This window comes from Leucoraja erinacea, chromosome 8 (assembly GCF_028641065.1).
Source record: "Leucoraja erinacea ecotype New England chromosome 8, Leri_hhj_1, whole genome shotgun sequence".
NCBI lineage: Eukaryota > Metazoa > Chordata > Chondrichthyes > Rajiformes > Rajidae > Leucoraja > Leucoraja erinaceus.
Window position 1 is genome coordinate 32,024,862 of NC_073384.1, and position 21,887 is coordinate 32,046,748.

Here is a 21,887-nt window from a genome sequence, read left to right on the forward strand (position 1 = left end):
TCTCTTCTCCCTCCCACACTCTCTCTCTCTCCCTCTCTCACACACTCTCTCTCTCTCCTCCCCTCTCTCTCTCTCTCTCTCTCCTCTCCTCCTCACCCTCTCTCTCTCTCCTCCACTCTCTCTCTCTCTCTCTCTCCTCCACACTCTCTGTCTCTCTCCTCCCACCCTCTCTCTTTCTCCTCCCACCCTGTCTCCGTGTCCAATGATCTGGGCTCACGGCCGGCCGGGTAACAGGAAGAGTGAGCGTCGGACAGCGGGTTCTCAGAGCGACCAGCGCCGGACTCCAGCGCCCATCCGCCCGCCACCCAGCAGCCTCTCCCCGCACCCAAGGGTGCACCATGGCCGCGCCACTGACGGACTTCGATAAACGGAAGCAAATCAGCGTACGGGGGATCGCCGAGCTCGGGGATGTGGTGGAGCTGAAGAAAAGCTTCAACAGGCATCTGCACTTCACCCTGGTCAAGGACAGGAACGTCGCCACCCCCCGGGATTACTACTTCGCTCTAGCCCACACTATCCGCGACCACCTGGTCGGCCGCTGGATCCGCACCCAGCAGTATTACTACGAGAAAGACCCCAAGGTGAGAGGGTCCACACCTCCCAGCCCTTAATCCCCCACCATCCACAATCCTCTCCCTCCCTCACTCCCCGGCTATCCACTATCCTTCTCCCCTCGCCTTCCATCCAAAATCCACCCTCTCCCCCTTCATGGTCATCTGACCATCCGTAATTCCCTCCTCCTCCCCTGGCCAAAACCCTAACTCCCTCGCCCATCCATAACCCGACCTCGCCCATTGCCCGAACCACTGACTTGCACCAATACAATTGCAAGGGAGAGTGATAAGGAAGTTAATTTAACACCATCTTCCCCTAGTTGATTTACTTCTGCATCCGCGTTCCCCAAATGGCACTCAGCGTCTTGCGTGCTGGGTCTCGACGCGAAACATCGCCCTTTATTGCTTCTCTCCAGAGGTGCTGCCTGTCCCGCTGAGTTACTCCAGCTTTTTGTGTCTATCTTCGGTTTAAACCAGCATCTGCAGTTCCTTCTTACGTGCTTTGTTTATTTTATCTCCAATGGTGTGAAAACAGCCCTGCTTGACCATATTAGTGCAGTTTTTAAACAATTCGCGGAAACCTTGCTACGCGTATTCCGTTTGCAGTCTACTCTGGGCGAGTTGGGCCGAAGGGTCAGTTTCCGTGCTGTACGACTCCATGACTGGTGTTAAATTTTGCATACCAAATTTTTTGTTTTGCACCCCGAACTTGGTCTAATTTCACTCAAATTTGAGACGCAGCTGTCTGATGTACTTCATGTATCATTAGTGGAGCGTTCTGCACTCAACCTGTATTTAGAAGAGTCATCCTCCCCCCTCCGCCATGGCACAGATTACATCCATAGCACCGGTCTTTCTTGCATTTAAAATGAAACGTAATTTGTAATAATAATAATAATAATAATAATATGCAAAACTCTTAACACATTTGAAGTTTTCTTCTACATTCAATGTAGAAACATAGAACTGCAGATGCTGCTTTATACCAAGGATAAACACAAAGTGCTGGAGTAATTCAGCGGGCAGGCAGCATCTGGGGGGGGGGGGGGAGGATGGGTGACGTTATGGTCAGGACCCCTTCTTCTTCAGACCTACATTCAGTAGTGCCCTTTTAAATCCAATAGTTAGTAGCCCCCTTTTTATGTGTACATAGGACCCTTGCCACTCTAGATCCCTGAAGTGATATCCCTTCCCATGTTTGAGATGTGGCCACACCAGACTCGATCCTGTCACCCTGCTCCTTTCCCTTCCTATGTACACGTATCTCCCATCTCCAATTCCAACCTCTTCGATCTCACACTTCTTAATTTTTTTTCATCTCTAGCCTTTATCCAATCATTTGCCAATTAAACCCCCCCTCACCTGTATCCACCTATCACTTGCTCAGCTTTGACCTGCCCCTCCCTCCCCATCTCCCTTCCAGCTTTCTTTTCCCTACTGTAATCAGTCTAAAGAAGGATCCCGTCCCAATAGGCCACCTATCCACTTTCTTCAGAGATGCTGCCTGATCCGCTGAGTTACTCCAATAGATTTTTTGGTCTTATACCTGCAGTTCCTTTTGCGTGCAATCATCTACCAGCTTTTGTCGCACCCTTTCCGCCCACTTCCCTGCCTGCTGCCCAAGTCCCTTCTGCACTCTGTCCTGATGCAGGGTCTGAATATGAAAAGTCAACCACTCCTTTGTCCCCATAGATGTTGCTTGACCTACTGAGTTCTTCCAGCAATTTATTTTTTGATCTAACAGATCTTTCCCCAAAACTCACTGCATGTGAGATTTAGTTCAGCCTTATAGCAGAGACCAGAAATGACTGAGCACATGGCAGACACATTTGTGCTCTACTGTATTCATCTTATGTCTCTCATCCATGAATTGTTAGCTAAGCCTTGCGGTAGATTGTGGGTCCACTGTTACATAAACTCGTCCTACGCACTAAATGATCGGTCTCACCCTGTCCATGTTTTGAAACGATAAATAAAGAGCTGTGAGCTGACTCCAGCTTTGCAAGCTGCAAAACATAACACTTGATTTTCTTTTTATTGCCTCCAAAACATTTGTCACTTTAGTCAAGTTCTGTGTCACAAAGTGGAGCTGATGTAGACACTTCTTCAGGAATATGATTAATCTCCTGTCTTAAATACAGTTTTTGAAGCTTTCACTTTTAATTAAGAAATCTGACTGTCTGCATTATCTATATTATTCATCACAGAGTTGTTAGAATGATAACACATTTAGGAAGATACTGATGTTTGAAGGTCAGAAACTGAATTAGATCTAGTTCTTTTTTACTTAAAAGGGAACGTATCGGCTAAGTTTTGACTTCATTGCATTTGACCTAGTCTGAACTCAAATGCCATTAATCAACATGGTGAAATTAGTCTCAGTGCTACTGGACAATGACAGGGGAGGGTCGCTTTAAAGAGAGAAACTTGTATTTGCAATGCATGTTTCAGGACCTCTGGCCCAGCTTTGCATACAATGAAGTGCGTCTGTGGTTGCTATTGTAATGGTGAAAACAAGATAAACACAAAAAGCTGGAGTAACTCAGCGGGACAGGCAGCATCTCTGGAGAGAAGGAATGGGTGATGTTTCAGGTCGAGACCCGTCTTCAGGCAAGATAACAAGATTCATGTGATAGGAGAACCAAGAAAACACGATAACCTATTTAAAGTCAATAAGGTTTATGAACTTGTGTTAGTGGGAAGAACACTAAAGAACTCCTGTTATAATGCCAGCAATCTAGGAAGGCCGATAATATCTTGTTCAGAATATTACAATTGGCAAAGAGGTAGTCGCTGGAGACCAAAGAAGCTGCAGGTGCTGAAATGTTGAGCAAGATTATTTTATTCAAGTGCTGGTGGAACTCAGTAGATTCAGACAGCATCTGAACGCTAACCTGCTACAAACGCTAACCTGCCCTCCTTGGATGACATATACAAGGCCCGATGCTTGCCCAGGGCCATAAATATCAAGAAGGACACATCCCACCCTGCCAACCACCTTTTTACTCTGCTACCCTCCGGGAGGCGATTCAGGTCTCTGCAGGCTCGCACTGGTAGACTAAAAAATAGTTTCTACCATTGTGCGATTAAAAGAGCTTAACTCCAATAGTGAACACTGGGAAGCAAGAAGTAACTTCGAGGAATACCGCTAAATTATTTTAATCTCTTTTAAAAATGTATTTAGATTCTACTATTAACTGTACATATGTGCATTGGTGTCGTGTTGTATTTCTTTTAACGGAGGAGAGGCAAATGGAATTTCGTTGCTCAGTTTTGTGCAATGACAGTAAACATATTCTATTCTATCTGTGTAGGTAATGGACAGGTGGTGTTTTGTGTCAGGACTCTTCTTCAGACTGGCAGTATGAACAGGGGTCCAGACCCGAAACATTGCCTGACCATTCCCTGCACAGCTGCTCCCTGACCCACTGAGCTCCTCCAGCAGATTTGTGTTTGTTTGTTTGTCCGTCCTCCACAAAGTGCTGGACTAACAGTGGTCGGGCAGCATCTGTAGAGAGAGACGGACAGGGGAGAGTGGTGGTGTCGTTGGCATGAGGGTTGGTGAGTGGGACGTCGTAGCTGACACAAGATAAAGGAAGACTTGGAATCCCCAGCCAGCTTGTTTCAGCGCTGCAGTATTGATCAGTGGTCATGACGGGTATGTGGAGTGGAATTCTCAACCCATAGTTCCAGCCCCAGAGGGAAAGGTGCTACCAGTGCCCACTGGCAATGTGCTCAGCTGAATTACATGTTTCATTTTATTCCATGAAGCTGTTACAAAACCAGCTTTCTCAGAACATTTCCACATGTACTGAGAGATCTATTAAAGGAGGAACTAAATGGTGGGTTTGGCAGCTTACCTAATTTGTAGAATTGAGAACTGGCCCTTGTTTCTTCAGCTCAGCATTCATTGCCATAGAATGCTGTGGAAGCCAAGTCAATAGATCTTTTTAATGCAGAGATATAAATAGATTATTGATTAGTGGGTGTCAGGGGCTATGGAGCAAAGGCAGGAAAATGGGGTTAGGAGAGGAAGATAGATTAGCTATGATTGAATGGCGGTATTAACTTGATGGGCCGAGTGGCCCAATTCTGCTCCTATCACGTGATCTTATGTAGACTGCATATCTGTAGCAATAAGGTTAATCTTTGGAGAAACAAGGAATCAACTAGAGAGCGGTCCTGACCCTCGGACTATCTTTAATGAGACTTTACTACTTTATCTTGCATTAAACGTATTTCCCTTTATCCTTTATCTGTACACTGTGGACGGCTTGATCGTAATCATGTATAGTCTGACTGGATAGCACGCAACAGAAAAGCTCACTGTACCACTGTACACGTGACAGTAATAAACTAAACTAAACAGATGCTGGTTGACAAAAAAAAGACTAACTCCCTGGGTCAGGCAGCATCTCTGGAGGAGATTGACAGGTGATATTTTGGGTTGGGACCCTTCTTCAGATTCTGGTCCAGCGATGCTTTAATGTTGTATGGTGTAATGATACCATGTGGAGGTTAAAATGTGATGTTTGTGCACGTCTAAAATGTTGCGATGATTTTTAAAATCCCGATTTAAGAGGGAACAGCTCGAATTAATAACTTTGTGCTAATCAGCACACGGTCATGTAGCACCCACCTTGAATATATTGGCAAAGCAATGTTGTCTCTCCTGCACTTTGACATCGAGCCATGCAGCACAGAAACAGGCCCTTCGGCCCAACTGATCCATGCCAACCAAGCCTTATTGCCGCTAGTCCCATTTGGGGCTATTTGGCTCTTAAAGATAGTGGAGTCAGGGGATATCGGGAGAAGGCAGGAACGGGGTACTGATTGGGGATGATCAGCCATGATCACATTGAATGCCGGTGCTGGCTCAAAGGGCCGAATGGCCTACTCCTGAACCTATTGTCTATGGCCCATATCCCTCTAAACCTTTCCTATCCATTAACCTGGTCGAACGTCTTTTAACTATTCACTGTCCTGAGCCCAAGGTTGAGTGTTGACAAGGTTGGCATCGGCAACATTTAGCAGGGGGAAAGTAATATAAGCGTAACAGCTCTTTGTAGTTGGACACTTGTGGAGCATTCATGTGGTCTGTTCTAAAGATATGTTCATGGGTTCAGCAGGGAACAGCTGGCAAATTCCTTCTATAGCACTGAATAGTCCTCATTGCTAAATGATGTGAACAAGTTAAAAAAATTGTGCTGGAGGAACTTAGCGGGTGAGGCATCTTTTTTGGGGGGAAATGGGCAGACAATGTTTTGTGTCGGGACCCTTCTTCAAACAGATGTTACCTGACCTGCTGAGTGCCTCCAGCACTTTGTTTTGCTCAAGATTCCAATATCTGCAGTTCCTTGTAAATTTAATTTATTTTTAGTTTACAGTTACAGCGCGGAAATAGACCCTTCGGCCCACCGAATCCGCACCGACCAGCGATCCCCGCACATTAACACTATCCTACACACACTCAGCAATTTCACCAATCTTCTCTGCACTGAGTCATGTTAAAACCCAAGTAAATTCCAGTAACTTCCCCGAAAAGTGCTTTATTGTAGAGCTTGAAAATTTAGTTTTAACAGTGTGCAGACTTTGGGGAGAGATCCCAGCTAGCGAGTGGACTCATAGCGAGTTGCCACTAAGTTACCCAAACTCTGTCAGCTGTAACCCGATTGCTAACCATTTTAACTCCCCTTCTCATTTCTCATGCCGACCTTTCTGACCTGGGCCTCCTCCATTGCCAGAGTGAGGCCACACACAAACTGGAGGACCAGCGCCTCATATTCTGCTTGGGTAGCTTACAGACCAGCAATATGAATGTTGAATTCTCCAATTGTAGCTAACTTATACAAATACCTCCCACCTCCAACCTTTTCCGTTCCCCTTTTTATCTCTCTTTTCCCTGTGCCCCACCTGGATGTGCACCCTATTCTCCTCACCCTCTTGTCCCCTTCCATCTTTATTCCGTCTGGCTTTACATTTCACGGCTCTTCTATCCGTATCCTACTTTTTTCATCTTTGACCTTTACCCAACCATCTTCCAATCAAAATTCCCCTCACTTATATCCACCTATCACTTGCCAGCTTTGTCCTGCCCCTCCTTCCAGTCCCCCCCCCCCCCCCACAAAAATCAGTCTAAAGAAGGGTCCCGACCTGAATCGTCACCTATCCATGTTCTCCAGAGATGCTGCCTGACCCGCTGAATTGCTCCAGCACTTTGTGTCCCTTTCTGCAGCTGTGCTATTCCCTGCAATATTTAGCCATGAACCTGCATTGGGTCCTTATCCACTTGTATATTGACTTATAAATCCTTAAATTAAATCTCTTTGAATCCCGACTCTCCCAGCTCCACAACCTCCTGTAGGGTTATAACTATCAGAATTCAGCCTTGCCATTTGGTTGTCCCCTGAACTATCCTTCCCCATATTTGGGCATCATTGCCTTCAGCTGTCTGACCTCAGAATTCTTTCTTTATCTCAATCCCTCTTGAAACTCATCCATAGATAGGTTACACAGCCTATCAATAAACCATTCGGAAACTAGCATAGGAGAAGATACAGAGTGCAGACTATAGTTCTCAGCATTGTAGCGCATCGGTTCCAAAGTCCAATGTCCACAATGGGGTGGCGGTGAATTGGACCGTACCCTAGCTTATGAAAGGACCGTTCAGAAGCTTGAAAACAGTGGGGAACAGGCTGTTCCTAAGTCTGGAGGTGCACGTTTTCAAGCTTCTGTACCTTCTGCCGGATGGGAGCAGGGAGAAGAAGGAATGACTGGGGTGGGACAGGTTTTTGATTATGTTGGCTGCTTTTCCGAGGTAACGTGAAGCATAGATGGAGTCAATGGTGGGGAGTCTGGTATGTGTGATGGACTGGGCTACATCTACAACTCTGCAATTTATTGCGTTCTTGGGCAAAGCTGCTCCCAAACCAAGCTGTGATGCAACATGACAGTGTGCTTTCTGTGATGCGTTGGTAGAAGTTTGCAGGAGTCACTGGAGACCTCGGGAAGTAGAGGCAGAAGTAGGCCAGGCTAGCCCAGTAGCCCAGTAGGTAGGCTAGCCCAGTAGGTTAGCCTGGTTTGTAACTTGGTTTGTATTGACAAGGTGGGCCAAAGAGGCTGTTTCTGTGTGTACAGCTCCATGACTCTAAAGCCTCTTTCTTTGCTGAAGGTGATTACGAGGGCATTGCTAAAGATAGAAAGGTCTCCTGACACATATGGGATGCATCCCAGATAACAAGACTAGTAATATGGTCACAATCTCTGTCCTCTTCCGATGTGAGCTGGTTCTAGACAGTTGCTCAGTCACTAAGAATGTAGGTTGTTAAATGAAAGCCAACACTGGTAGAGTAATGACAAATCTTGTCTAATATGATTTCAGTTCTTCGACTGAGTAATGGAGAAAGTTCATCGAGCAATTGATGTTCGCATGGATGTTCAAACCATGTTTGATTTTTGAAAAAAGCACCGTAATAGACTTTGTTACAAGGCCTTGACATTAAAGATGGAGACACAAGAAACAGAACCTGCTGGAATCTTGTGCCCAAGATATAGTGCAGGAGGAATTCAGTGGGTCAGGTAGCATCTGTGGAGGGAATGGACAGATGATGCTTTGGGTCAGAACCCTTCTTCAGACTGATGGAGTAGGGGGGGGGGGGGGGGGGGATGGGAAAAGCTGGAGGTGGCATTGGGGCAAAGCCTGGCAAGTGATAGGTGGATACAGGTGAGCCCAGCTTTCCCCTCACATTCACAAGCAGGACTGCTCTGGCAGATCCATTGCTTCTGCCTGCTCATGTCCCACCAAACTCAAATCCAAATTATTTTATTCTATCTCATCCTCCCTTGACCAGTCCCTCCAACCTACATCCAACACGCTTCACACACTCTTCAATGTCAGCCTGAAGAAGGATCCCGACCTGAAACATCACCTGTCCATTCCCTCCACAGAGGCTGCCTGACCCGCTAGGTACTTGTGAAAGGCTGTGCTTTGAAACTGGTGCTATTACCGCTTCAGTTTAGATTAGTTTATTAGTGTCATGTGTACCGAGGTACAGTGAAAAACTTTTGTTTGCATGCTATGCAGTCAAAGAAAAGACTACACATGATTACAATCAAGTCGCCCATAGTGCACGGATGAAGGGTACAACTCGTACTGTAAAGATATAACATTGAAGTCCGAGAATGGCCAATTAAAGATAGTTGCAAGGTTTTCAATGAGGTAGGACCTCTCTCTAGCTGATGAGAGGACCATTCAATTGCCTGATTACAGCTATAAGAAACTATCACTGAATTTGAAAGTAGTTTAGTTTATTATTGTCATGTGTACCGAGGTGCAGTGAAAAGCTTTGGCCAACTATTATTACCTCTTACTTTTAGTGAGAGGAGAGAAAGGGGAGTGGTCGGGGAGAGACTGGTCCTTGATTATGATAGCAGCCTTGCCAAGGCAGTGTGAAGTGTAGATGGAGACTATGGAAGGGTGACTGTTTTGTGTGATGGTCTGGCCTATGTCCACAACTCTGCAATTTCTAGCGGCCTTGGATGGATCTTCAGATGTAAATGTCCTGGATTTAAATGCAGCAGCCAAGATTTGAGAGATAATCGCTGCTGGAAATGGAATAATCTAATGATTCTGGTCTCATGCTGCTGTTCCGTGGTAACCCAGGTACTCTGTCGGGGAAATGGAGTGCCTTTATCATTGAAGTTCTTTACATTAGATTAGATATAATTAGATATTATTTATTGCCACCCAACCAGGGTCGGTGGAAATTTGGGTTGTCAGCAGCAGTACAATAATAAAGAACACACAACCACAATAAAACTGTAACACAAACATCCACCACAGCATTCATCACTGTGGTGGAAGGCACAACATTTGGCCAGTCCTCCCCCATTCCCCCCCCCCCTCCCCCCCCCCAGAGTCCAGAGTCAGTCCAGGATCGGCTCTTCCTCACCGGAGACCGCGGCTTTAAGATGGTGTAGGCCGATCGGTCGAGATTTAAAGACTCCGCCCCAGCCAGAAGCACCGTAGACTGCAGGGCCGGCGGTCGAAGCTCCCCTCCAGGGGTGTTGGTAAGTCCATGCCGGACCCGCGGTAGAAGTTGGCCGCGGGCCGGCAGTGATGGCTTCTTCTTCCCCCGGGTCCCCCACGAGGGATCCCGGGCTGTAGACGCCGCACCAGCTGGAGCTCTGCAGACTGCGGCTTCAGGCTGCTGGCTGCCCCGGGCCAGCAAAGCATTGTTCATGTTCAATGTTCAAGCATTCAACAACAGAAGCGGCCAGATAACCCATTTGGTGTGTGTCCCCTTTCTCTGCATATGTTGACTGCCATGTTTCCCACATTGTGTTGGTGACCGCACTTCAGTCATTCCTAAATGAATAGATGGCACTTTGTGAGGTACTGAGATGATGATTGAAGGGTAGATGTTGCTGCTCCTTCCTGCTCTGCAATGTTAAACTTCCTGTGTGTTGCAGCGGATATACTACCTGTCGCTGGAGTTCTACATGGGTCGGACCCTGCAGAATACGATGGTCAACCTGGGACTGGAGAATGCCACTGATGAGGCCATATATCAGGTATGAAGCCCAGCAACAGTTAGCGTGCTTGACTAGATTAAAGTCTAAATCTATCATCTCAGGGCAGCACAGTGGTGCAGCTGTAGAGTTGCTGCCTTACAGCACCAGAGACGCAGGTTTGATCCTGACAAAGTCTGTACATCTCCCTGTGACCACGTGGGTTTTCTCCAGGTGCTGCTGTTTCCTCCCACACTCCATAGACGTACAGGTTTGTAGGTTAATTAGCTTCTGTAAATTGTCCCTGGTATCTAGGATAGAAGTAGTGTACCAGTAATCACCTGTCGGCACGGACTGTAGGGGCTGTTTCCACATTGTATCTCTAAACTAAACTAAGTGGGTGTAATCGGCAGTCACACGGGCAACATTGGTCTTCCTGCCTTTGCGTTTCATTAGAGCTTCCAGTGTTATTGCTGTTTGTGTCCTTCAACACTGTGCCGTTTCCTGGCAGCAATGAATGGTCCACTTTAACCAAGGAAGGGTTTTATTGCTGCACCATATGTTCTTGGGAAGGTGTGTTGATTTATTCAACGTCCAGAACATTGAGATTCAGACCATCGTTTCATTAGCCAAGGGCAGCTGCTCTAGCTGGTGGTTAAAAGCATCACATTCAGTTTATCCAATTATGGTCATTACCAAGATGCCAAAATAAGCAGAACATAACGTAATGGTGAGACAGTCACCAGTGTTTTGATTGTGTAATTGAAACACACATTATTTCCATCCCTGCCCGCAGCAATGGATTTGAAAGCCACCTATACTTTCTTTATTTCACATCCTCTTTCTTTCCTGTTCCCACACCCATTTCTCCCACTATCCTGCCACTTTTTTCCCCCACGTCCCCTTCCACCCATATCCCTCCCTCTGGCATTACATTTCACTGAACCAACACCGATTTTGCAGGAAACTGCAGCCAATACTGTGTGGAAGTGTTGGTAGCTCATTAAGTTCAAGATTATTCAAAGCTTAGAAGATTTGAAAGGATATGGGCCAAACATGAGCAAATGGGACTATATTAGATGGGGCACGTTGGTCAGCATGGACGAGTTGGGCTGAAGGGCCTGTTTCCATGTTCTGTGACTTATGATTGTGCAGATACAGAAGCCCTGAATACAATATCTGAAATTTGAGGAATATAAACAGAACAGTTTGACCTTTTTTTGACAGATTTATCAGCCAGTTAAACCAAAGGATGTGGCTTCGCTATCTATCGGTTTGCCTTTGCAGTTTTGTGCGAGTGAGCTTGTTCTGGCCCCAATATTCTGCTCCCTGGGTCTTTCTGTGGATCTACATTTAGCAGCAATTGACACAACGGCATCTGCAAAGGGTGAACATGGATGGTTAGGTGGCAGCAGGAAGACATGCCGATGTCTTATATGAGGGCAAATAGCAAAGGACATAATGCTAAACATCGAACATGGAACAGTGCAGCAAATACAGTATTTGGCCCACAATGTCTGTACCAAACATGAAGTGAAACTAATTTCCCCTGCTTGTACATAATCCATATCTCTCCATTCCCTGCATATCCATATGCCTATCTGAAACCTTCTTAAAAACCATTATCATAACTGCCGCCACCACCACCAACATCTGCAGGCTCCCACCACCCTCTTTGTAAAACAAAACTTGTCCCGCTCATCTTCTTTAAACTTTGCCCCTTTCGCCTTAAGGCTATGCCCTCAAGTGTTGGACATTTCTATCGGGGAAATAGGTTCTGACTGTCTACCCTATCTAAGCTCCTTATAACTCTATGTATTTCCATCAAGTCTAATGGATCTAAATGCTCTGTGTTGTGAGGTAAAGCAGTAAACTATGTCCAAATTAGCAATTTTTTAGTTTAGTACAGAGATACAGCGTGGAAACAGGCCTTTCGGCCCATTGAGTGCGCATCGACCAGCGATCCCTGCACACTTACACAATCCTACACACACTCAGGGCAACTTACAAATATATCAAGCCAATTAACCTGCAAACCTGTACGTCTCTGGAGTGTGGGTGAAAACCGAAGATCCTGTAGAAAACCCACGCAGGTCACGGGAAGAAAGCACAAATTCCGTCAGGTAAGCAAGCACCCAAGGTCAGGATCGAACCCAGGTCTCTGGCGCTTTAAGGCAGCAACTCTACTGCCGCGCCACCGTGCCGCCCGCTACGGTGAACTTGGTGAAAAGAAAAAAGGAAGTTACTCTGTGGAATAGATTAAATATCTTAAAGTTTCTCTTCCTCTTGTTCCTTCCTGTCCCGTTGTCCAGCTGGGTTTAGATATTGAAGAGCTGGAGGAAATTGAAGAGGATGCTGGTCTGGGCAATGGAGGCCTTGGTCGGCTGGCAGGTAATCACAACTAGCATCTTAAGGATCGCTGATGTCTATTTCGATCTGTCTTTTGCATGCTAATTGCACAATACTTTTTAATTTCTTGGGTCAATTATGTACTTGTTTGGCATCGATAGGGTAGACAATCAGAACCTATCAGGGTGGATTTTCAAAGATTGGAGGGCATAGTTATAATGTGAGGGGGCATTTGGAGTATTGTGTGTGGTATTGGCCGCTCCTTTACAGGAAGGATGTGGAGGCTTTGGAGAGAGTGCCGAGGAGGTTTCCTAGAATGCTGTCTGGATTAGAGGGCATTAGCTTTCACGTGAGGTTGGCCAAACTTGGATTGTTTTTCTGCAAGAGGAAGCTATAAAAGTGGATGCAATTACAACCTTTAAAAAAACATTTGGACAGAAATAAGGATAGGAAGCATTTAGAGGATTGTGGGCCAAATATAGGCTGGTTGGCTTAGATCCCAACCTGTTCGGCATGGACCAAGTGGGCCGAAGGGCCTGTCTCTGTGGTGTACAGCTCAGTGGCACAACTGAGACCAGCAATCTAGTCCACAGTTTGAAGCATGAGAGAATGCTGGAGCACATTTGATGGGCCGAATGGCCTATGTCTTATGGTGTTATGGTTTCAAGGATGTTTCCAAAGCCTCCTTGGGAGGGCAAAACGTTTTCATGGTATTCTCCAGCCCAAGACCATTGAAAGGGTCAGAGAAGGGTTCATGGAGGCTGTGACGAAGTCTGTGCAAAGTCACATGCAACATGTCTGTGCAAAGTCACGGGCAATATGCACACCTAGTAACCTGTGTGCCCCACCCAGCTCCAGCAGGTCCCTCATCTGGCCCCCACTCAAGCCACCTCGGAATCTCCGGGGTTGAGCAGCAAAAGTAATCTTTAGACTTTACTTTAGACATTATAGAAACAGCCCTTCAGCCCACCGGGTCCCCGCCGACCAGCGATCAACCCACACACTAACATTATCCTACACACTAAGGACAATTTACAATTTTACTGAAGCCAATTAACCCACAAACCGGCACGTCTTTGGAGTGTGGGAGGAAACCAGAGCACCCGGAGGAAACCCACGCGGTCACAGGGAGAATGTGCAAACTCCATACATTCAGCACCTGAAGCCTGGGTTTCTGGCACTAAAGCAGCAAATCTACCCGCTGCACCACCGTGCCGCACACAAGGGATGCCCTGAGAACTAACAGGAGGAAACCAACAGCCTTGAACCCTCCTCCTCTCCCCTCTTCCACACGCAAACTGGAGGAATGACTCCTCGTATTCTGCTTGGGTAGCTTACATTCAATGGTATGAACGTTGAATTCTCCAATTTTAGGAAACTAACCTACAAATGCATGCCCACCCCCCACCCTTCTTCTCCCCTCCCTCTGTGGCCTACCTACACTCGCACCCATGTTCTCTAAAACCACCCACCCACCCACAAACGTCCACCTACATTCCTCACTCTAGCTTCACAACTCTTCAATCCCTTTTCCTCACATCTTCGGTTCTTTCATCTCCAGCGTTTGTCCAACCATCTGCCCATTAAAAGCCCCCACACCTGCATCCTGCCAGGGCTTGGTCCTGCCTCTCCTCTCTTTGAATTCCCCCCCACCCCAACAATCAGTCTGAAGAAGCATCCTGGCGTGAAATGTCACTCGTCCACGTTCTCCAGAGATGTTGCCTGACCTGCTGAGTTACTCCAGCACTTCATGTCATTTGTTTGTATCCGGCCATAAACACCAATGTGATGATTAATTAGTTAATCGGGTTGCTTTAATGATCATGGCTGCGGAAAAATCATCAGCCAGGCCATTGGGGAGAACTTAATTGCCCTGATTTAAATGGTGCAAGGGATTTTTTTAATGTCCTTCTAAGAAGGTTGATGAGACTTTTGTTTAAATACTGCACCTAAAGATGGCATTGCTGACAATGCAGCACTGGCTTTGTCCTGGGATTGAGTTCCAGGTGGGTCTAGACGGGTCTACAGTTGACGCAGGAATGTTCACTTTGAGCAGCACAGTGGCACAGCGGTAGAGTTGCTGCCTCACAGCGCCAGAGACCCGGCTTCGGTCCCAACCTCGGGTGCTGTTTGTGCGGAGTTGGCACGTTCTCCCCGTGACCGAGTGGGGAGATTTGCTCTGATTTCCCTCCACATTCAAAAGACATGTGGGTTGTAGGTTAATTGGCTTCTGTAAATTGCCCCGAGTGTGTAGGGAGTGAGAAAGTGGGATTACATGGAACTAGTGTGAATGGGTATATTGATGGTCGGCATGGACTTGATGGGCCAAAGGTCATGTATCTATGCTGTAACTCTAAAACTAAACTAAACTGGTTAAACGTTTGCTGACCTGGATGTCCTGAAATGTCACTCATCCATGTTCTGCAGAGATGCTGCTTGACCCGCTGAGTTACTCCAGCACTTTGTGTCATTCCCTGCTGAACCATTTACTGGGTTAATTGGTGTATATTTATCCGTTCCTTAGTCAACATTGAGTTAACATTTACAAGGGCTAAAAAAATATTCTGGCATCATTTTTTAAAGTAAGTATTTTTTTAGAAGATTACTTGGCATTGTGTTGAGCACAGACATTGTGGGCCGAAGGGCCCGTTCTTGTGTTGTACTGGCCTATGTTCAATGTTTTAAGTCCTGCTTGACTTTTAAAACCTTTTGGCAGGTCCATAGATAGGCACCATCACTCACTCAAACTTGGTTTTGGTACCTTTCATTTTTTTTGGTTCAGGCAAAAGGACACAAGCTCTCATCTTCTGCTGGATGGAAATTGCTCTTGAAATTCCTCAAACTTTTCTGCTGGGTCATATATTCATATGAAACTAGCACTTAGGAGAAAATACAAAATGAATTCTCCTCTAATTTATCCAGCTAGGTGAAGTGAATATACTACCAAAGTAATGTTGTCTCTCTGCTAACTGTCATTAGATTCAGATTCAATTTTAATTGTCATTGTCAGTGTACAGTACAGAGACAACGAAATGTATGTCACACAACTTGGTTCAACTCGTCCATGCCAGCCAAGATGCCCCGTCTACACTAGTCACACCTGCCCGTGTTTGGCCCAGATCCCTTTAAACCTTTCCTACCCATGTTCCGGTGTTTTTATTCAAGTAGGGATGTCAACTTTCTCAACAACCTCCTCTGGCAGCTTGTCCTATATACCCACCATCCGCTGAATGAAAACATTGCCCCTCAGGTTCCTGTTGCATCTTTCCCCTCTCGCGTTAAACATATTTGTACTTGTACAAGTGTATTAATTTATTGGGTTTTGTTCCAGCTTGTTTCCTTGATTCACTGGCCACGCTGGGGTTGGCAGCCTATGGCTATGGCATTCGCTATGAGTTTGGTATCTTCAATCAAAAGATTCATAATGGCTGGCAGGTGAGTTTTCTGGAATTAATATCCAATGATAATGTACAAAACCAAATGCATCTGTTATTATTGCTATACAGACATGTCGCGTTACTGTATAGCTCTATGGTTCCAATAGCACCCGAATGTTGATCCATATATGATGCCTACTAATCCCTGTGGTGCCTGAACCTTAAAAATGGAGACGAGGAGGAATTTATTTGGCCAGAGAATGGCGAATCTGTGGAATTCATTGTCACATTGTCATTGGACATTTAATTAGTATTAGAGCAGTTGCTTTACTCAACAGCCAAAAATCTGTATCCTCCCTTTGATCTGGTATTTTGTTGGTTCACATGCTTGATCAATGGTGTTTTATCATTAATGTTTTATTTTTATTAATGTTTAGTGTTTTCGGAGTCATTCGTAACTGTCACTGTATGTCATGTTGTTACTTGTGGGTGGAGCACCAAGGCAAATTCCTTGTATATGAATACTTGGCCAATAAACGTACTTACTTACTTACTTACTTACTTAATGGCCCTGTCCCACATAGGCGATTTTTCAGATTACTGCCGGTGACTGTCAAGTTGCCGGCAGTTGCCTGAATAACCGGCAACTGAAACGGCGACTGTCAGATGGGAACACACACAAACACATCGCTTACTTCACCAGCCCGTTATGTGGGTGGGGTCAGGGCAAGCGGGGGGAGCGCTGTCTGAGTGAAATTCACATGGTGCAAAGCCAATGTGGTGCAGACCCACACCACGATGAACAGGTTGGAGCTGTAATTAAGAAGCTAAAAAGCACAGTGTACGGTAAGTCCTTTAAAAGAGGTGGGGAGAAGGGGGAAGAAGGAGTGGAGCCAACTTTTAAGAAGCCAGAGATACACGGCTGTGAAGCTCGGCGGACATTAACATTATCGGTCGGTTAAACTTGGTTCTAAAAACTACTGCTTACGTTTTTTTTCCCCAATGAGCCAATGAAATTCACCGGTCAGCAACATTTCTAGTTCCCAGAATGCGGGAACTCCTCACGACCATGAAGGCGACTCCCCGGCAACCACCCGCGAACATGTGGCAACTGCAAAGTCTCCTGCAGTCCTCTAAAAAGTCGCCCAAGTGGGACAGGCCCATAAGGGTGTCTGGGGTTATGGGGAGACGGCAGAAGAATGGGGTCGAGAGGGAAAAATAGATCGGTCTTGCTTGAATCCCAGAGTAGACTTGATGGGCCGAATGGCCTAATTCTGCTCCTATAACTTATGAACTTATTTTGAAAGCGGAGATTGACAGGTTCTTGATTAGCAAGGGTGTGAAAGGTTATGGAGAGAAGGCAGGAGTATGGAGTTGAGAGGGAAAGGTAGATCAGCCTTGGTTGAATGGCGGTGTAGACTCGATGGGCCAAATGGCCTAATTCTGCTCCTATGACTTGTCCCCTGTGTGCACCCTTGCCTGAGATTGGCCGTTAAGATCTTATTTCATATGTTCTCTTTGGTGCAGCTATTTAATTTGTGTATGTATCATATATCTTCTCAGATAACCTCTCTTTGTTTGTTGCTCCCCAGGTGGAGGAAGCTGATGACTGGCTGCGCTATGGTAACCCGTGGGAGAAAGCCCGTCCGGAATACATGCTCCCCGTTCACTTCTACGGCCATGTGGAGCGCGGCCCCAACGGTGCGAGATGGCTCGATACTCAGGTACATGCTGCTTGCCGTCCCGGTGTAGGACCACTGGGAGTCTCGGGGAACTGTGTAACCTGAGAAGATGACAAGAGGGGAATTATCTACTGCTCCTCTTATAACGCTGTCCCACATTTATGCCTTCTGATTTATGTCTATCCGCTGACCGGTTAGCACGCAACAAAAGCTTTTCACTGCACCTCGGTACACGTGACGATAATCTAAACTTAATGGCAGGGAAACCTCCAGATCACCATTCCTGAAGTGAACAGAAAATTAGATCATAGGCAGTCAGAACCTTTACCCCAGGATGTAGAGGAAGACTGGAGGGCATAGCTCTTGGGTGACAATGGCCAAGAGTGGTGGGTTTATGGAATGAGCTGCCAGAGGAGGTAGTTCAGGCAAGTTCTATAACAACATTTACTTGTTACTGGTACACGGGTGGGAAACATAAACTTCCAGCGAATATTTTTTTTAAAAAGAGGTAAAACATCACAAACTGGAAGAACTCAGCGGGTCGGGTAACAGCAGTGGAGGAAATGAAGAAACGATGTTTCGAGGTCGGGAACCTTCTTCAGAATCGACCATTCCCCTCCTCCAATGCTGCCTGACCCACTGAGTTCCTCTTGCTCTTGGTGTTTCATTTAAGAGTCCAGCACCTGCTTTTCCTTGCACCTCCTGTAAAAAGAAACAAGTGACGTACTTAAGTGTCTGACCATAATAAGCAGCGCAGTGGCGCAGCGGTAGAGTTGCTGCCTTGCAGTGCCAGAGGCCCTGTTCGATCCTGGCTGCAGGTGCTGTCTGTGTGGAGTGTGTACGTTCTCGCTGTGACTGGGTGGATTTTCTTCGGGTGCTCCCACTTCCTCCCACATCCCAAAGACATGCGGATTTGTAGGTTAATTGGCCTCTATAAATTGGCCAATGTCGAGTGTAGGATTGAACTAGTGTATGGGCGATCGCCAGTCGGCATGGACTCGGTGGGCCGATGGGCCTGTTTCCACTGTATCTCTAAACTAAGTATGTTCATGGCCACAGGTTGTCCTGGCCATGCCCTACGACACTCCAGTGCCGGGATTCAAGAACAACACCGTCAACACCATGAGGCTGTGGTCTGCAAAGGCTCCCAACGACTTCAATCTGAAGGACTGTAAGTTACTCAGAAACTTTTCTCCGAAGTTATGAAAATCCTGATTGTGGTATCAGTATATGCATGTTATACAAATGTGCCATTTATTTAGTAGTTCTGCAGTTCCTAATAAAGGGTGTCTTTGCACATAGTAAGGCTGGGTTTAGGTTTATTGTTGCCATCTACCTCATACGAGGTACAGTGAAATGCTTTGTTCTGCAAGCTATCCAAACAGATCAGATAATATTAGACATAAATACAATCAGTTCAAACTCAAATACGATACGTAGAGCTAAGGGTGCAGGAAGGAATTGCAAATGCTGGTTTACACTGGTAATAGACATCAAAATGCTGGAGTAACTCAGCGGGTCAGGCAGACTCTCTGGAGAAAAGGAACAGGTCGAGACCTGATTTCAGAACAAAGCAGAATCATTGGGGAAAATACAGAGTGCAGAATATAGTCGGTAGACAAAAATGCTGAAGAAACCCAGCGGTTGAGGCAGCATCTATGGAGCGAAGGAAATAGGCGACGTTTCGGGTCGAAACCCTTCTTCAGACTAATGCACTGCTATGCAGAATATAGTACTCAGCATAGTAGTGCATCAGTGCCAGAGACAAGGCCCAATGACCGCAATGGGGTAGAGGTGAATTGGACTGTACCCTAGCTTATGGAAGGAAGGAGGTAATGGAGGAGAAGAAACTGTTCCTGTGTCTAGTAGTGTGCGTTTTCAAGCTCTGTACCATTTGTTCCAGTTTGGTGTTATTCGGCTGCTGGTGTACTGTTCCCTTGTTCCAGCTGTAAACCTCCATCGCAGGCCATATAGTGAGGAAAGATGTGTGCTGTGGGGAATGCAGGGCTCGAAATTAGCGGTTGCCCGGGTGCCAATGGCGACCTAAACTGCCGTCTGGCAACCTAACAGCCGTTCCATTTTGCCCGGCTTGGCAAACAACTCTGAGCGCCCCCCCCCCTCTCTCTCTCTCTCGCTGTCACTCTCCGTCTCCGCCCACTGTCTGGATCTCGGCTCTCCGCCCGTTCCTCCTCCCTTCCTCCCCTCCCTCTCTCTTTCTCCCCCCCTCCCCCCCTTCTCTCTTCCTTTCCTTTCCCCTTCTAGTTTCCTTTCCTCTTCTCTCCTTGCTTTCTTTTCTCCCCCTTTCTCTCTCCCCTTTCCCTTCCCCCTCCCTCTCCCCTCTTCTCCCCCCTTTCATCCTCCGGCACAGCCGGCCGCCTTACACATGCGCACTGCCGCGGCCTGCACATGCGCACAACCACGACCAGCCACATCTTCAGCCGTGGTTGTGCGCATGTGCCACCCTGCACATGCACGTTGCCACGGCAACTAGTCGGCGTCGGCCACTTTCTCCCTCCCTTTGCATTGTGGGAGATCTGGCCACCATTGCTGTCTGGTCGCCGCCTCGCCGCGACTGCTGAAAACCAACGCAGAATCACTCCCTGGAGCTGGAGTAACTCCCTGGAGTAACTCTTGCTTCTTGGTTTCCTGGTCCTCCAAAAATATTCCAAATAGAATTTAAACAGGAGTGGACCCACCACCACCAAACTCCAAACTCTGAAAAATAACAGCCTATTGCACTTTATCTGTTTATTTATTGTGTATATATATGGTCTATGGTATATAGACACACTGAACGTTTATCACCTGTTCTGTATTATGTTTACATATTCTGTTGGGCTGCAGCAAGCAAGTATTACATTGTCCTATCTGGGACACATGACAATAAAACTCTCTTGACTCTTGGACTTAAGCAGAAAAGGGTAACTATGGTAAAGTGAAGACTATTCCATGCTTTAATTGTGCGGGGGAGCTCCATGGAGCAGCCAGCAACTCAGGATAAAAGAAATTGGGTGATGTTTCAGGTAGAGACCCTTCTTTACATTTAGTGTTTTTAGTTTAATTTAAAGATACAGCGTGGAAACAGGCCCATCGGCCCACCGAGTCCATGCCGACCACCAGTCACCCGTACACTAGTTCTATCCCACACCATAGCGACGTAAGTCAAGAGTCAGGAGTGTTTTATTCTCTCACATCCCAGTTAGAACAATGAAATCCTTACTTGCAGCAGCACAACAGAATATGTAAACATAGTACTCTGTAAACAATGTTATAAACGAGAAAACAAAACGGTGTATATTTATATATGAGATATAAGTATAAGGAAAAGGAGCAAACTCCATACAGACAGCACCCATATTCAGGATCAATTACGGGTCTCTGGCAATTTTAGGCAGCAACTTTATGGCCAATTTACTGCCCCATAGTCTTGAACTGAATTAAAACATACAGTAGCTGTAAAGGGGGACATAGTGTCACTTAGAGATTTAAGACTGAAAATGGATAATTTCTTTTTTTTTAGTAACCAAAGCTATCAACGTATAATTTTCTTTGTGTTGGAAAATAAAATACAGTGGCACAGCTGGTGGACTTGCCACCTCACTCGCCAGAGATCTGTGTTGGATCCTGTCCTCGAGCAATGTCTGTGTTGAATTTGCACATTCTCCCTACAAGCGTGTGGGTTTCCTCCCACATCCCATTGGCTTTGTAGGTTAATTTGTCTCTGTAAATTTGCCCCTAATGTGTGGGGAGTGGGTGAGGAAAGTGGGTTAACAGAACTTGTGTGAATGGGTAGACAAAAATGCTGGAGATACTCAGCGGGTGAGGCAACATCTATGGAGCGAAGGAAATAGGCTATATTTCGGGGTCGAGACCCTTCTTCAGACTAATGTTGGGTCGGGGGTGGTGGGGGAAAGAAAGGAAGAGGCAGAGAGTAGGCTGTGGGAGAGCTGGGAATGGGAGGGGAAGGAGGGAAAAAGCAAGGGCTACCTGAAATTGGAGAAGCCAATGTTTATACCGCTGGGGTGAAAATTACCCAAGCGAAATATGAGGTGCTGTTCCTGCAATTTGTGGTGGGCCTCACTCTGGCCATGGAGGAGGCCCAGGATTCGGAATGGGAGGGGGTTGAAGTGCTGAGCCACCGGGAGATGAGGTTGGTTATTGCGAACTGAGTGGAGGTGTTGGGCGAAGCAATCGCCAAGCCTGCGCTTGGTCTCACCGAGGTTGATCATACGTTGAATAATCCAACCACATTTTTGTTTGGAAGTGGAAAGAAATAATAGAAATTGCATTCATTGCAACGTGTAAAAAGGGATGAGATACTGTATTATAATTTTGCTGCATGTCATTGTGGTATATATCATGTCTTGATTGGTGAATATGTTTAGTTTGTGACTTTATTTGAAGCAGAAATAAGT

General features: G+C 46.3%; 1 protein-coding gene across 1 annotated transcript in view; it reads left to right on the forward strand.

Moving 5' to 3' along the window:
• Window positions 1-218: 218 nt before the first annotated feature.
• LOC129699492 (glycogen phosphorylase, brain form) overlaps window positions 219-21,887 on the forward strand; it is a 72,919-nt gene continuing 51,250 nt past the window's right edge. Inside the window, exons 1-6 of the mRNA XM_055639330.1 lie at window positions 219-581; window positions 10,026-10,127; window positions 12,377-12,455; window positions 15,745-15,848; window positions 17,383-17,514; window positions 18,532-18,643. Of these exons, the coding sequence (XP_055495305.1) occupies window positions 339-581; window positions 10,026-10,127; window positions 12,377-12,455; window positions 15,745-15,848; window positions 17,383-17,514; window positions 18,532-18,643 (772 nt within the window). The 5' untranslated portion in view covers window positions 219-338. The remainder of the gene's footprint in view (window positions 582-10,025; window positions 10,128-12,376; window positions 12,456-15,744; window positions 15,849-17,382; window positions 17,515-18,531; window positions 18,644-21,887) is intronic.